This window comes from Euleptes europaea, chromosome 10, assembly GCF_029931775.1.
Source record: "Euleptes europaea isolate rEulEur1 chromosome 10, rEulEur1.hap1, whole genome shotgun sequence".
NCBI lineage: Eukaryota > Metazoa > Chordata > Lepidosauria > Squamata > Sphaerodactylidae > Euleptes > Euleptes europaea.
Window position 1 is genome coordinate 47,384,576 of NC_079321.1, and position 13,560 is coordinate 47,398,135.

Sequence of the window (13,560 nt, forward strand, 5' to 3'; positions counted from 1 at the left end):
TATTCATGTACTCATTTATTCTGGAGAGTGCATAGGACATTGTGAACAATCAGCGGTAATCAGTTGTAAATTGTCTTCTTGTTTGATCTTTGGTTTGTTGTGATTTTTGTGTCCCTTCAAATGGAATTGCAGCACTAACCTTAGTGTGGAATGGCAATGTACGGTTGATGCACCTTGCAGGTGAAGTGGTTGAGCAGGTGATGTTGGTAGTGCCCTGTCCTTTCCTGGTTGCACTGCTTTTTAAAAATATTCTGCGACATGGTCCCTTTCCCCAAAGCCCTGCGACTGTCCAGAAAGAGGGTGGGGAAGCTCATATTTTATTTGTTTTCAAAAGTAAGGAGTACTACAGTTAAATAGTGCTTCCAGTGCCGCAATAGAGAGCAAGAATGCTAGGATCTCAAGTAACAACCTACATGTGGAAATGACTGATTAGGGGCAGGAACAGAGCTGGGCATTATTTTATTTGTTCATTTTTATCCCACCTTGTTTCCTTGGACACAAGACAGCTAACAGTGCAACTACAAGCTGCAGAACACAAAAGATAAAAATCCATTTACAGATTTTAAAACACACAGCAAAATCTGCTCTAAATGCCCTCTGAAATCTTCCACACTGTGGTGCTTTGGGGCACTAATATACTTTTGGGGGCTCAAGTGGGCACTCATGTATTTTTGGCAGGAAAAGTCCCCACTCAATACAGTACCCCTGTTCTCTTGATGGTAGGCTAGAAGATTTTTTAGGAATACTTGAGGACTACCTCCTACAAAATACTTTTATCAACACACTCGGCAAACACTGCATATAGAGAGGCCAGGGCAATATTTATGTACTGGCCTGAAAGTTTGCCACTTGGGAGTAAAATAATGTTGGTGTTCCTGAGGCATTGGAGAGACAAGACCAAAGAATATTCAGTTAAGAACAGTTTCCTTATGGAGGAGAAAGTATAAGCTTGGAGTTGCTGTTTCTAAAGGCTCTGAGTGTTAGAAGAGAATGTAGAGGAAATGGCTGGTTTGACGCTTGGCTTCTGTTCTGTAGCAGGGGGAGGAAGCAGCAGGCATTGAGTTGTGTGTCTGTGTTCCTTTTGTACTTGGGGTGGGGAAAGCAATCAGAACATTCCATTGCTTTATCCTGTTGCCAGGATGAGAGGATTCTGCAGCTGGCAAGGACTTTGTGAACCTTGGGGATGTGGAGCAAGGGAGGAAGAAAATCAGAACATAATTAACTAAATGATCAGTTTCAGCATCGAATGAAACAATTTAGTCCTATTGCAGGAAATAGAGTTTACAAATAAATAAACACAGGATTTTTGTTGTGTGATAGAAATTTGCAGACTTGAATGGGGATGTAACACTGTATTAAATGATGTGTAGAACCATCTCTATAATCCCACAATTAGGTAACTGGGGAATAATCCTTCACCAGGGCAAAATTACCCTTGTCTGGATAGTCCCAAAGTTTGCTCTAAAGCAGGTAGGAAAAGGGCAGTAGGGTAAATCGATCCAGTAGTGAATGGGATAGGAGGTGTACTAGCCAGATCTTTGCGCAGAGTCTTTAAAAGTGTAGATACATCACCCAGTAGCAGTTTAAAAATCCAATAACTGTTTAATGTTGCTTGTATCCTCCAGCTATATTATATGGATTCATGGATTCTGTGCTAGTTACTTTGTAATAAAAAAGGAGAGTTGATGTAATTTTTAGACTAGTAGACAGCTGCTGCACTGATTAAGTGTGGTTTGCAATATTGCCAGAGCTAGAAATAGGATGTTCCTAACATTATTTTCTAAAGTTATCATGTACAGTAATTATGTTAAAGGCAAATGGATTCCTGTTGGTTTACGATATTGGTTTAACTTACCTTTACAAATGGAATGCCCCCAAATAATGAATTTATCTGACTGTTTCAGGTATACTTATGGAAAGCCGGTGAAAGGGAAAGTAGCTATCACTTGTTTTTCTTCATCTTACTGGGACCGTAACAAAAATATCACTAAAGTATTGATGGTGAGTTGTTTTAAGCACCTGTTCTTTTGTATTTGGAGACCACTGAGGATTTCTTGGTGACAAGATAAATTTGCCTTCTCCTTACAAGAGTACTTCTCTCACTCAAGCGAGTTCCAAAAATATCCATCATTTAAAAAAAAAAATCCTTTCATAGACCACCCTAGTCTCTTCCTAGCTTTTCGTCTGCCTCTGTTGCTTCCTGGTCTACACAACGTATTACCACTGAATGCAGCTCACAAACTATATAAAAACTTAGCAGTGGCTTAATGAAGCGTTGTGTAGTGGTTAAGAGCAGTGGTTTGGAGCGGTGGAGTCTGATCTGGAGAATCAGGTTTGATTCCCCACTCCTCCACATGAGCAGCGGAGGCTAATCTGGTGATCTGGATTCGTTTCCCCACTCCTACACACGAAGCCAGCTGGGTGACCTTGGGCTAGTCACAGCTCTCTCAGCCTCACCTACCTCACAGGGTGTCTGTTGTGGGAAGAGGAAGGGAAGGTGATTGTAAGCTGGTTTGATTTTTCCTTAAGTGGTAGAGAAAGTCGGCATATAAAAACCAACTCTTTTCCTCCTCCTCTTCCTTCCTTGGGACTGTGAAAGCAGCGGGGCTGTCAAAGTATCTGGCAGATGTGTTCAGTTTGACATGTCACAAATTGTGCAGGCCTCCTCTAACCCATTCCCTCTATTTTTTGCCAACCCCTATCAGTTATGCTTCCTGTGATTACTGGATCCTTATCCTTTTATTTTTATTTCTTTCTGCCACCTTATCCCTATCCCTTTGCACAGTTCTTTGGATCTAAAACACCAAACCCACATGTGATTTGCAAGTTGCCACTTCTCCCGCTCCTTGACTCTTTGTCAGTAGCTGCCTTTCTTACCCCTCTGGTGACAGGAAAGAAGTCTCATTTTCTCCAAAATAAAACAGGAGCTTAGAGGCACTTTAAAGACTTAACAAAATTTATCCCAGTGTAAGCTTTTTTATGAAGTGAACTCTGACTCACATAAGTTCGTTAGAACAAATTTTGTTAGTCTTTGTGGGATTGTCTCTTGTTAATGTGCACTATTAATAATGACTGCCACCTTTCCTTGAAGTGCAATAACAACAAGTATGGTCTGTCCTGATTTTCCGTTTAAGGTATTCTTTTCAAAAGATAAATAAACTAATCATTGTCATTTTTCCTGATTTCAGATTAATGGATCTGTGAACTTCACACTTGACAATCAAGAGATGCAGGCTATAACTTTCTCAGAAGGGGAATGGAACTCACACTATGGACCGCCTATAGAAATTATCGCTGTGGTTACAGAATCACCTACAGGCACGTTGTTTAATATGGACTTTCCTTTAAGGAATGATAGTTACTGTTGAATCTCATAACAAAAGAGTGCAAGAAACAATGCAGGCTGGTTGTGTGAAGAGCAAATGATTTCCATCTGCAGTGGACTGTCTTTTTTTGTATCATCACAATCACATGGTTTGGGTGCCAATCTGCAATAGTGTTCTCCAAGCTTCCTCACATCCTCATTTTCATTTTTTGGGGGGTCTCTTTCTTTTTTCCTTGGTATTTTTTTGTGCTTTCTCAACCATCTTTGAAACAACAGAATGAAAACTCAGTGGAAAATGAAGATGTGAGGAAGTTAAGAGAAAAACCGCTGCAGGTCAGCATACAAACTACAGGGAAACCTCCATGTGAAAACACACACAGTCACCATTTGCCAAGCATTACACTGCAAAAGTGATGTTTTGTTTTAGGTGGTATCTGCTTATTAACGTTATGCAGATTTGGCTTCAATCTGTCAAGCAGTTATGCTGTACCCTAACTTGGGCACAGAATTACACTTGTCACAAAAATACAGCATATCTTTCATTTTAAAATTAGTTTTTGGGAAACATATGGCTTACAACAAAGACAGAAGATTCAGGTGAGATTTAGAATCCACGTGTAATGATTTCCAGTTAGTGATGAGTGACCTCCCCAGCTTGACTTGAAAAAACAATTACTTTTTGCACATGTCTCCACTGAGAGTTTATTTTTAGCCCTCATAGTTGAAGCCTGAAAAAACCTCAGGCAAGTCACACACACACACACACACACACACACACACACACAGGGGTTATTTGCCAGCTTCTCTTCCTTGCCAGTCAACAAGACATTCTTTTATGAAAAAGTATGGAAGTAGCCAGCAGGAGGAAGAGCTCATTAAACCCAGTATAAGGCCTTCAAGGCTATTCCTCTTGCAACTGCAGTTCCCAATCTTCTTCAGCCCTCATTTCTCCTGAGGTTGATGGGAACTGTAGTTTTCTTGGCCTTCTGGTTCAGTTCCTTTTATAAGTCCCTCACCTCAGAATCCTGCTTGGGAGTGCGATGCATGGGTAAGGAAGGGTTCCAGCCTTCCCTTCTGCACTGTCTTCCTGAGCCAAAACAGCCTTGGTTGCCCCACTGTGAGGCTGCTTGTCCTATAGTCAGGGCACATGGAGTCCCGCAATGGGGCAAATAGGGCCCCCCTGCAGCCATTTGGCTTGGCAAAATGGTGCGGGAGGGAAGGTTGAAACCCCTCCTTCTGCTGTTCCCCTGAGCTGATTTGGGCCCTGCAGTATGTGGGAACCTTTGCACTTCAAACCTACGTGTGACTGCAGGTCAGGCCACATTTATTTTCTAGTTGGGCCTTAAATAGCAGTTTGTGCTTTTTCCAGTTCTTAGGCAAAGTAATACGTGGTCCTATTAGAAAATTGTCCACTGAATTTGTAGTACAAGGAAGCAATACGGCATATCTCAACTAATCCAGTTCAAGAAAATGCCAATGATATTTGTAATCATTACTATTACTTTGTTTCAATATGATTTTATTGATGTCCAGTCCTACCAAATATCAGTAAAGCTGTACCTGACAGATTTCTCTCTTAGAATACCAATGACAGAATTTAAAAAAGTTTTAATCCAGTGTGTACCATTGGTATAAGGCAGGGGTCCCCAGTGTGGTGGTACCTGCGGGCTACCACAGCACAAGGATCTTCACAGTGTGATTGAAGGTAAGCTGCAGCAGCCATTTTATGGCTTGCTCTACCTTCAGCAGCTCTTCTGTGGCATCTGTTTTGTGGCTCCATCCACCACGCTGTGTCAGAATTCCTAAGGTGCTTGCAGGTTCAAAAAGGTTGGAGACCCTGGTATAAGGTTTTGTAGAAGAATCCTTCATATGCGCTGCTGATTGAATACATGTATTCAAACATATTTCCATTGATCTACAAACAGATTTCCATTTATCTCAGATAATTTGTACATTAAAATTAATTATTTTTTTAGGATAACAGGAATGATCTTTTGTGCTATTAAAATAAGTTACTAACAATGAAGCAAAGAACTGAGGAGTTTGTGGAACTCCTGAAATTTCTCAGTGTGATATTTCTTTCTCTAACTTAAAGCAGTGGTCTTTAACCCATGGGCCAGGACCCTCAGGTGGGTTGCAGAACACCATTGGATTGCAACCCCCTGCAAGAGCTGCCATTATTTGTCTGCCGCCTTTCAGAAGTGAACATGCACTGCTACCTTTCTGCTAGTGCACATGCACAGAGACTAAGGTTCCATATGCCTCTCTCTTCTCTTTGCAAATATGTTGAGATGAGCAGCAGAACAGTGACGCATGGTCAATAGTCTGAACCTGGTGCTTTGTTTGTGTTCCCTGTCTTCAGCTTTCTTGGTCTGCTGCCTTCAGTCCTGGCCTTGATAGTGATGACTCTTGATACTCATATCTCTCACCTTCTTCCAGCTTTGCAGCTCAGTGGGGCTTGTGGTCAGTGGTCTGGAAAGGTTGAAAGGTTTAAAATCATTGCTATATATAAGGAAGGATGTCTAAATGTTCAGGGCTCTTATTGAGATTGTTAGCAACAGCAGTTGATGTCTGGAATATGAACTTTTTTGTTAGTCTTGGGAACCACTGATTATACACTTGTTTTTAAAACATGTCTAAATATTTTAATGAACAGGAATCTCTCAAAATGCAAGTACCACTATATTTCCAAAGTTCTATGACTACATATTAGAATTTTCTGAGTATCCAAACGTTCTGAAGCCTTCTCTGACTTTCATAGCCATGGTGAGTTTTTTTTCTGTGTTGTTACTATTTGCCTTATAAATACAGCTGTTGGATAAAGAATACTGGGAGAATGAAGTACACAGCACAGAGACATATGTATGTTCTTGAAATAGCTTGAAGTAATCTTATAAAAACATGAAAACCTTACTTTGGACCTCAGTAGGATTTTTGATCTTGGAAAGTTAGAGTATCTGCAGCAGGTTTCATTTTTGCCATAACTTTAAATGAATGTATAGTTAGCAAAACAATTTTTTAAATTAAAAATCCAAGATTTCTGTGGTTGTATCTACAGCAGAAATCTACAATGGGAACACATGAAAAAAATGTTTCAGATTGTTTTTAGTGTGCCCCAGGGTGCTTGCAAAGCTGAGATTGTTTGTACCGTGTGGCTGAGGACAGCTGTGAGAGGATTCGCACAAAAAAGGGAGAACAAACCAACCACCAAACCAGAAAAGGCTGAAGGGGGAAAAGATACATACACACACATCAAATCTACTATTCAGAATAAGTAGATTATACACAAGTTAAATACCATTTAATACATAAACAAAATATCTATAACCTACAAAATACTATCATTAATAACCATGGAAGATCAAATATGTTTTGACTGCTGTCTGCCACAGGTAAACATTCTCCAGATGCAACTTATTGGAGCAAGCCCAACCAGTCATCCTGAATAGTAGATTTGATTTGTGTGTGTGTGTAATTGTTTTTCTTCAACCTTTTCTGGTTTGTTGAATGTGGCTGCTTGAACAACCCTATCCCTTGTTCTCTTCCTTGGCCCACTGACCCTGATGGTTCCATCTTTTCCTCCACCTGCCTCCCTAGTTCCACCTCTTCCTTGTCCCCCATTTCCTCCCTCCACTTCAGTCTTCTCTCCTGCCTCCCACTCCTGCCTCCCACTCCTGCTGCTCTAACCCTTTCACTTCAATGTGGTTGCTGTCTCTGCTTCCATTTTCTTTACCTCACGCTATCTGTTCTTTCAGGTCTAAGAAGCCCACTATGTTTCCTGAGTTCTTGTGAGGTGTTTTTGTGAGAAACAAGTTTGTTGTCACATCTGTGCATGTGCAGATATTGCTTTGATCCCCCCACCCCACATTTTTTCAACATAGAGGGATTTCCTCTTTGTTTGCAGAAATACCTGCCTTAGCTCTGGGTGATCCTGTTGGGCAACTATTTTGATCGGCATGGTGAAATACCCTACTGCTATTAGATGTCATATAAGCGGGAACCTGCAAGGACTTCTGGGGTGAATTTCCCTCTCCCACCCTGTTTACTTTTTCCCATCCTTGAAAGCCCCCATAGCCTCCCCCTTTGCTGCCTCCTCTCCTTCCGATCCACAAGCCAACATACCTTTATCTTCCCATCTTCAGTTTTCTGCCCTACATTACTGTTGCTACCCTCTATCTAGGAAAACTATGGCCTAGGTGCATGGTGCTGGTTGCCATGGCAGGTCCAGTTGCACAGTGGGGAACCTGAAAAGGCTTGTGAAGGGCACCCTACTTCCTCCTGTCATGAGTTCCCCACATGGTTTCCTCTGTTCTGCCACCTGGCAACCGCCAAACCCGGGCATTTTTCAGGTTAAGTGAAACAGCCTAGTGATCTCCCAACAGTGAGTGCTCAGTAACCTCATGAAATGTCAGTTTGGAACAAAGCAGTGACAGCAGTATTGAGGCATAACATCAGTCTTCTAATAGCCAAGTTGGCCAAATCTAAGGATACTTAAATCCGGAGACTGGACCCATGAACAGATAAAACCATACTGTCCTGGATTCTCTGGGGAGATGGAATTATTATTAAGCCTCTTAATTATTATTAAGTTGGTAGCAAAGATATCTAGTGAGGACTGTCACTGGTTTTCTGTGGATCTGATGTTAACATGGTTAGCATGGTGCAGTGGTTAAGAGCGGTGGTTTGGAGCGGTGGAGTCTGATCTGGAGAACCGGGTTTGATTCCCCATTCCTCCACATGAGCAGCGGAGGCTTATCTGGTGAACTGGATTTGTTTTCCCACTCCTCCACATGAAGCCAGCTGGATGACCTTGGGCTAGTCACACTCTCTCAGCTCCACCTACCTCAGAGGGTGTGTGTTGTGAGGGAGGGGAAGAGAAGGTGATTGTAAGCCGATTTGATTCTCCCTTAAGGGGCAGAGAAAGTCGGCATATAAAAACCAACTCCTCTTCTTCACACTGGCCAAGGTTGCGTGAGGTTGGTTTAAAGCTTAAATGAAACTGCATTCTTCTGTAGATTGGCAGAAAATAAACATTGGATTAGTAGTTGATCACACAGTCCACAAAAAGCTGTATGTTCCCCATTAAGGGCAACTGACAGTGCTGCCCTGAATAGCACTACACCCTTCTAAGTCCATTGAGTTCCGTGGAATTATAGGGACATCACTGTTAGGATTGCTCTGTTTCAGTTTTGGCTGCAGGTTGTAGAAATGCATAAATTCTGAGCAGGCCCAGTTGAAACAAAATGTTAAACTCTTGTTAGAATTGCACGTTGCGCATTATCTGCCATGAGGCAACAGAAGAGTTTGTCAGGATGTTGCACATTCACAGTTATAAGCTGTAAATGCTGAATATCCTGTTGGCATTTCAAAAACACGAGTATAGTATAAATCTTGTTATTGGTGTTGTATTCTCAAAAAGCATGTTAATGTTTTAATTTTTAATGCAGTTTTTGGTTTAATTTATGAATGTGCTCCCCCCCCCTCATTTTCAGCTGAAAGTAACAAGAGCTGACAACAATCCATTGAGCTCTGATGACCGAAAGAATAATGTCACAATCTCTGTCAGACATGAATTTCAGAGAGAACAGAACCTTAACTACTCTGTCCCCGAAAATGGAATGATTCAGATTGAATTTCCAGTTCTGGTTAATACAACATCATTGAAAGTTAAGGTAGGTATTTCCTATTACTTTTTCTCCAAGTAGATTCAAAGAATCAGTCCTCCGAGGAGTTCATTGGGCTTAGACTAGAGTAACTCTGCATAGTATGCAAACCCTGTTAACAATGTGTGTTGTGAGATAGCTAAACTATATAGGAGCAACCTAGTTTAGGAGGTTCTGGAGCAGCACCATTGAAATGAACAGGAAGAGGTCAAAAACATCTTGTGGGTTGTGCCCATCACTCCTGTGAATTTCTTTTATTGGTTGTGTTCTTCAGGTGATAGACAGCTCATTCCTGAGAGCTGCAGTGGCCAGGGATGGCGTGGCCGTGGCTATAGCGCTGTACCTCCAAAGAGGTTTCACCACTGCAGTGGGGGGAAAAAGGGCTATTTTTAAATAAAAACCAGGAAAAGAGGGGAAAGCCCCATTAAAAACAGGGATGCGGTGCCAACGAAAAGGTGGCACAACACCACTGTTGCTTATGGGGGTGATCCCGGGCTGGAAGGGGTTAGGAAGCTGCCTAACCACAGCTCCGCCCTCTGGAATGCCCTGGAAACACCTGGGACGCCGGCATGAGGACTTGCGCTGGGAGGAAGCCGGCATGAGGCCCAGCCAGTGTCCGCGGGCTACGCTGCTGCCTCAGTCCTGGGGGGCCAGTGTAAGTGCACCTACACTGGCATTCATGCCAGTTTAGATGGCACAAGTGGCACAGACACCGGCATAAGGGGCACACACTGCCTCCTAAGCTGATTTGCCTCCCCCATCAGGAATGTGCCCTTAGTCATAGCTCAGTCATAGAGAACCTGCTGATATGCAGACAGTCCCAGATTCAATCCCTGGCCTCTCCACCTAAAAGGAAATGTAGTAGCTGTCCAGGGAAAGACTCCTCACTAAAGCCCCAGAGAGCTTCTGTCAATCAGATAAGATGATACTAATCTAGAAGAATTGATGAGCTGATACTAGAATGCAGCATGCTGCTTATTATATGACTTTTAAGTGGGCAAGGAAGGGAAGTAGAGAGCCAGAGTGGTGTAGTGGTTAAGGTGTCGTTCCCAGGTTCGAATCTTCACTCATGCCATGGAAGTTTGCTGGGTGACCTTGGGCCAGTCACCCACTCTCAGCCCTGACCCTGGCTAGTATTTAGAAAGGAGACCTCCAAGGAATACCAGGGTGACGTGGAAGCAGGAAATGGCAAATCTCCTCCAAATGTCTCTTGCCTTGAAAACCCTAGGGGTTGCCATAAGTCAGCTGTGACTTGATGGCAAAAAAAGGCAAGGAACATACCGAGTTGCTTCCCAGTGAAGTCCTTTAAATATTTATGTAGCTTCATGAGTTTGTATCATTTTATTCACAAACTTCTTGGATGTTTTTTTTTACAGGCCAAATTTCTTGATGGTCAGACTTCTATAGTCATAAATGATGTATTCTACTCTCCCAGTTCAACTTACCTCGTAATTAAAAAGAATAGTCAAGATGTAAAGGTATCCTATATTCACTAGTTATTCATCGGTTTCTTAAATTCAGTAGCAAACACATTACACCATCATTGACATATTTATTCAAGTTACATTGTTTTTCTAGGTTGGGACACCTTTGGAGCTGAGCGTTAAAAGCAACAGGCCCGTAACAGAGATCAGCTATATGGTAGATAATATCTGAATTATTTTGCATTTGTTTTTAAAGTTTTTCAGTACAAACAAAGAAAAACAGCATGACAAGATACTAAAAAAGCTTGATGCTAAGAAAGAGATGTCATTCTAAAGGGGAAATATTTATTTAGTAGTTTTTAGATAAAATACTGTATTATTTTTATTTTTTTCAAATATGCTTAGCTCCCACCCAAGAATTCAAGAGCAAGCACACTTTATGTATAGTACCCAGTGATAGATAAAAGATCTTTTTCTTTGATATGTTGGTTCTTCTCCCCTCCATCATTTCGTCTGTCAAGCTAATGTGAGACAGCCATTAGAAGTGATTGACTGGTCACATGTCAAAAAGCTCCTGGTTAAGTTATGCCTCATTGCAACCTGAAAAATGATGACTTCTGTGCTGAACTTATGTATTGAATGTATGGTGGGTGGCTGACAATCTCACTACTCGTCTGTAACGTATTAGAGGATTCAGATGACCAGTCACCATACTGAAGCATCACCACCAGTAGATGAAATAATTAAGTTCTGTTAGAAGACCCAGCTGAAATGGGTGCTGTTGGAAACCTTTGCTCTGTTCGTTTTATTTACTTCAGGAGACATGCTTATGCTTCCTTTCTACATATGTTATTGAAGTGAAATGTTGCCGCTGGGTTGCCAATAGATAGCTCCCATTACTTTTTCAGCAGAACAACTTCTGGGATTCATAGAGCACATTTACTATCATTTGAGTTAAGCAGAAATTTCATACAAAATTTCATACAAAAGAAATTTCTTTTGTAATGCTTAAAACATTGAGACGATGGCCATTTCCGCATGGGTTGTCTGCCCCAGGTTCGATGCTGTTGAGAAGTATCCCCCCCCCCGCTTCTTCACAGCATTGTGGTGCATTCCTGCTCCTTTTGTGGTTTCCCTGGTTTTTCTCTGATCTTTCTCAAACCTTCTCAAGCTATTTTCCCTAACTCCTGTCCATGTTGTCCCCATTTCTTCCCTCCTCCACCAAGGGAGGTGTTATTTTAAAGAAAAATCAGCACTAGCATATTGATATATCAATATACTGTTATAACAATATGTGTAACAGGTTTTCTGAATTTCCAGCTTCTATCTTAAAAAGTAAGTCTCTATCTTCTTCCCTTGTAGAGCTTTAAGGGGAAAGGATTCTCTTTATAATGGAAGGAGATAGAGACTTATTTTTCACCATGGAGGGGGATAGAGACTTTTTTTTTTTTAATAAAAAGGAAAGCTGGGAATTCAGAGAACCTGTTATACCTATTGCTGTAGTGGTGTATCAATATATCTAGTACAGATTTTTTTAAAAACAATTGCAAATGCCCCGGTGGCCCAGAGAAGGGTGGCGGCTGCTACTGGGGCAGGGAAGCTGTGGGGAGACCTGCCATGTGGAAGCCCCTTTCCAGTGGGCTTTATCAGCAGCCTCACCAGCAATGAGAAAACCACACAAGCCCTTCCCATGCGGAAATCACTGATATTAAAAGAAACACACAAAGAACGTCTTATTTATTTAAAACATTTATATCCTACCTTTTGATCTTCTGGGCAGCTTACAGAACATCAAGTATGTAATAACAGACATTAATAGAATCGCCCATCGTATAAAACAGCAGAGCAAAGACCAACATTTCTTTCTATCCATTTTATCCATCAGGACGCAAAACTTATGGGGGAGGGGAGAAGCCCACTCTAAAAATCATAAGAAACGCTGGAATAGAGGCCACTTCTTCTCAGTAGCTAAGTCCTCTCGGTAGATTAAACCATACAAAGTTTAAAGCTGAGTCAAATCCCGTTAATGCGTAAAAAAGGCAAGGAGAAGTAGACGCTCCAGATACAACAAAAGGTTAGATGGAAACAAATGGTGTTTCACTGCCTCTGTGAACATTGCCAGGGATGGGGCCAAAGAGAGTTGCCAGAGTCCATAAGTTAGGGGCAGCACTGGAAAGGACCTGCCACTTGTCACCACCTGCTAAAAGGGTGGCTCATAAAGCTGAGTTTTGTCAGTGGATGATTTCAGTGTCCTGGTAGATTTATGTTACTAAAATGAATACTGTAAAGCTTATTTAGTTTTCTGTAGTCTTCACTAGAAATGGCCTCTATTCCAGTGTTTCTTGTGATTTTTAAAGTGGGCTTCTCCCCTCCCCCATACATTTTGCATCCTGATTGGTAAAATGGATAGAAAGAAATGTTGGTCTTTGTTCTGCTGTTTTATATGATGCTCTGCTGTTTTATATGATTTCCCCCACCTCCCAATCAGAGTTAGGAGTGATTAGAAGGAAAGGCCACTTTTAATATTTTTGTATTCCCTTTCATACTGACAAACCGAAACCAAATATTTTCTAAAACAAAATTATCAACTCTACAGATTTCAAATTACGAAAGCTTAATTAGTCTCTCATTGTAATCTATTATTAGTCATATTAGAATTTATTATTATTTTCTTTTTTATTGTATTCTTTCCTGCTATTCCCTTTTCCTCAGTTGAGACAACATTAGCCACTTGATATCTATATTGTACCAGTGCTATTAATTTCTAGGTTGCCTATAAAGCAAATTTCCTTCTATACAAAAAGCTAATCAAAGCTTTCAGCACTTTATTTGAAAAAAAAAAAGCTTTTTGTTTAAAGAAGCAATTGCAGTTTAATTTTAACTGCAACTCAGCTTCTAGGTAGCTTAACCAACTTGATATTTTTTTCACTCAGGTGGTGTCCAAAGAACAAATTGTAGTTGCGGGCAAAACTGAGCTGCAGTCCTCAACCTTCACTTTAACACCAGAAAATTCTTGGGCCCCAATGGCCTGCATAATTGCCTACTATGTGAGTGATAGTGGGGAAATAATAAATGATGCTCTAAATGTTCCTGTACATCCTGCTTTTAAAAACCAGGTAAGCATTTAGATTTTACAGAATACTTTACA

The 13,560-nt window shown here is 41.2% G+C and overlaps 1 protein-coding gene across 1 annotated transcript in view; it reads left to right on the forward strand.

The window, feature by feature from the left end:
- The window catches only part of CD109 (CD109 molecule), a 95,301-nt gene that overhangs the window by 28,580 nt on the left and 53,161 nt on the right, over window positions 1-13,560 (forward strand). Inside the window, exons 8-14 of the mRNA XM_056856180.1 lie at window positions 1,905-2,001; window positions 3,189-3,318; window positions 5,982-6,091; window positions 8,818-8,997; window positions 10,365-10,466; window positions 10,567-10,629; window positions 13,346-13,528. Coding sequence (XP_056712158.1) covers window positions 1,905-2,001; window positions 3,189-3,318; window positions 5,982-6,091; window positions 8,818-8,997; window positions 10,365-10,466; window positions 10,567-10,629; window positions 13,346-13,528 — 865 coding nt within the window. The remainder of the gene's footprint in view (window positions 1-1,904; window positions 2,002-3,188; window positions 3,319-5,981; window positions 6,092-8,817; window positions 8,998-10,364; window positions 10,467-10,566; window positions 10,630-13,345; window positions 13,529-13,560) is intronic.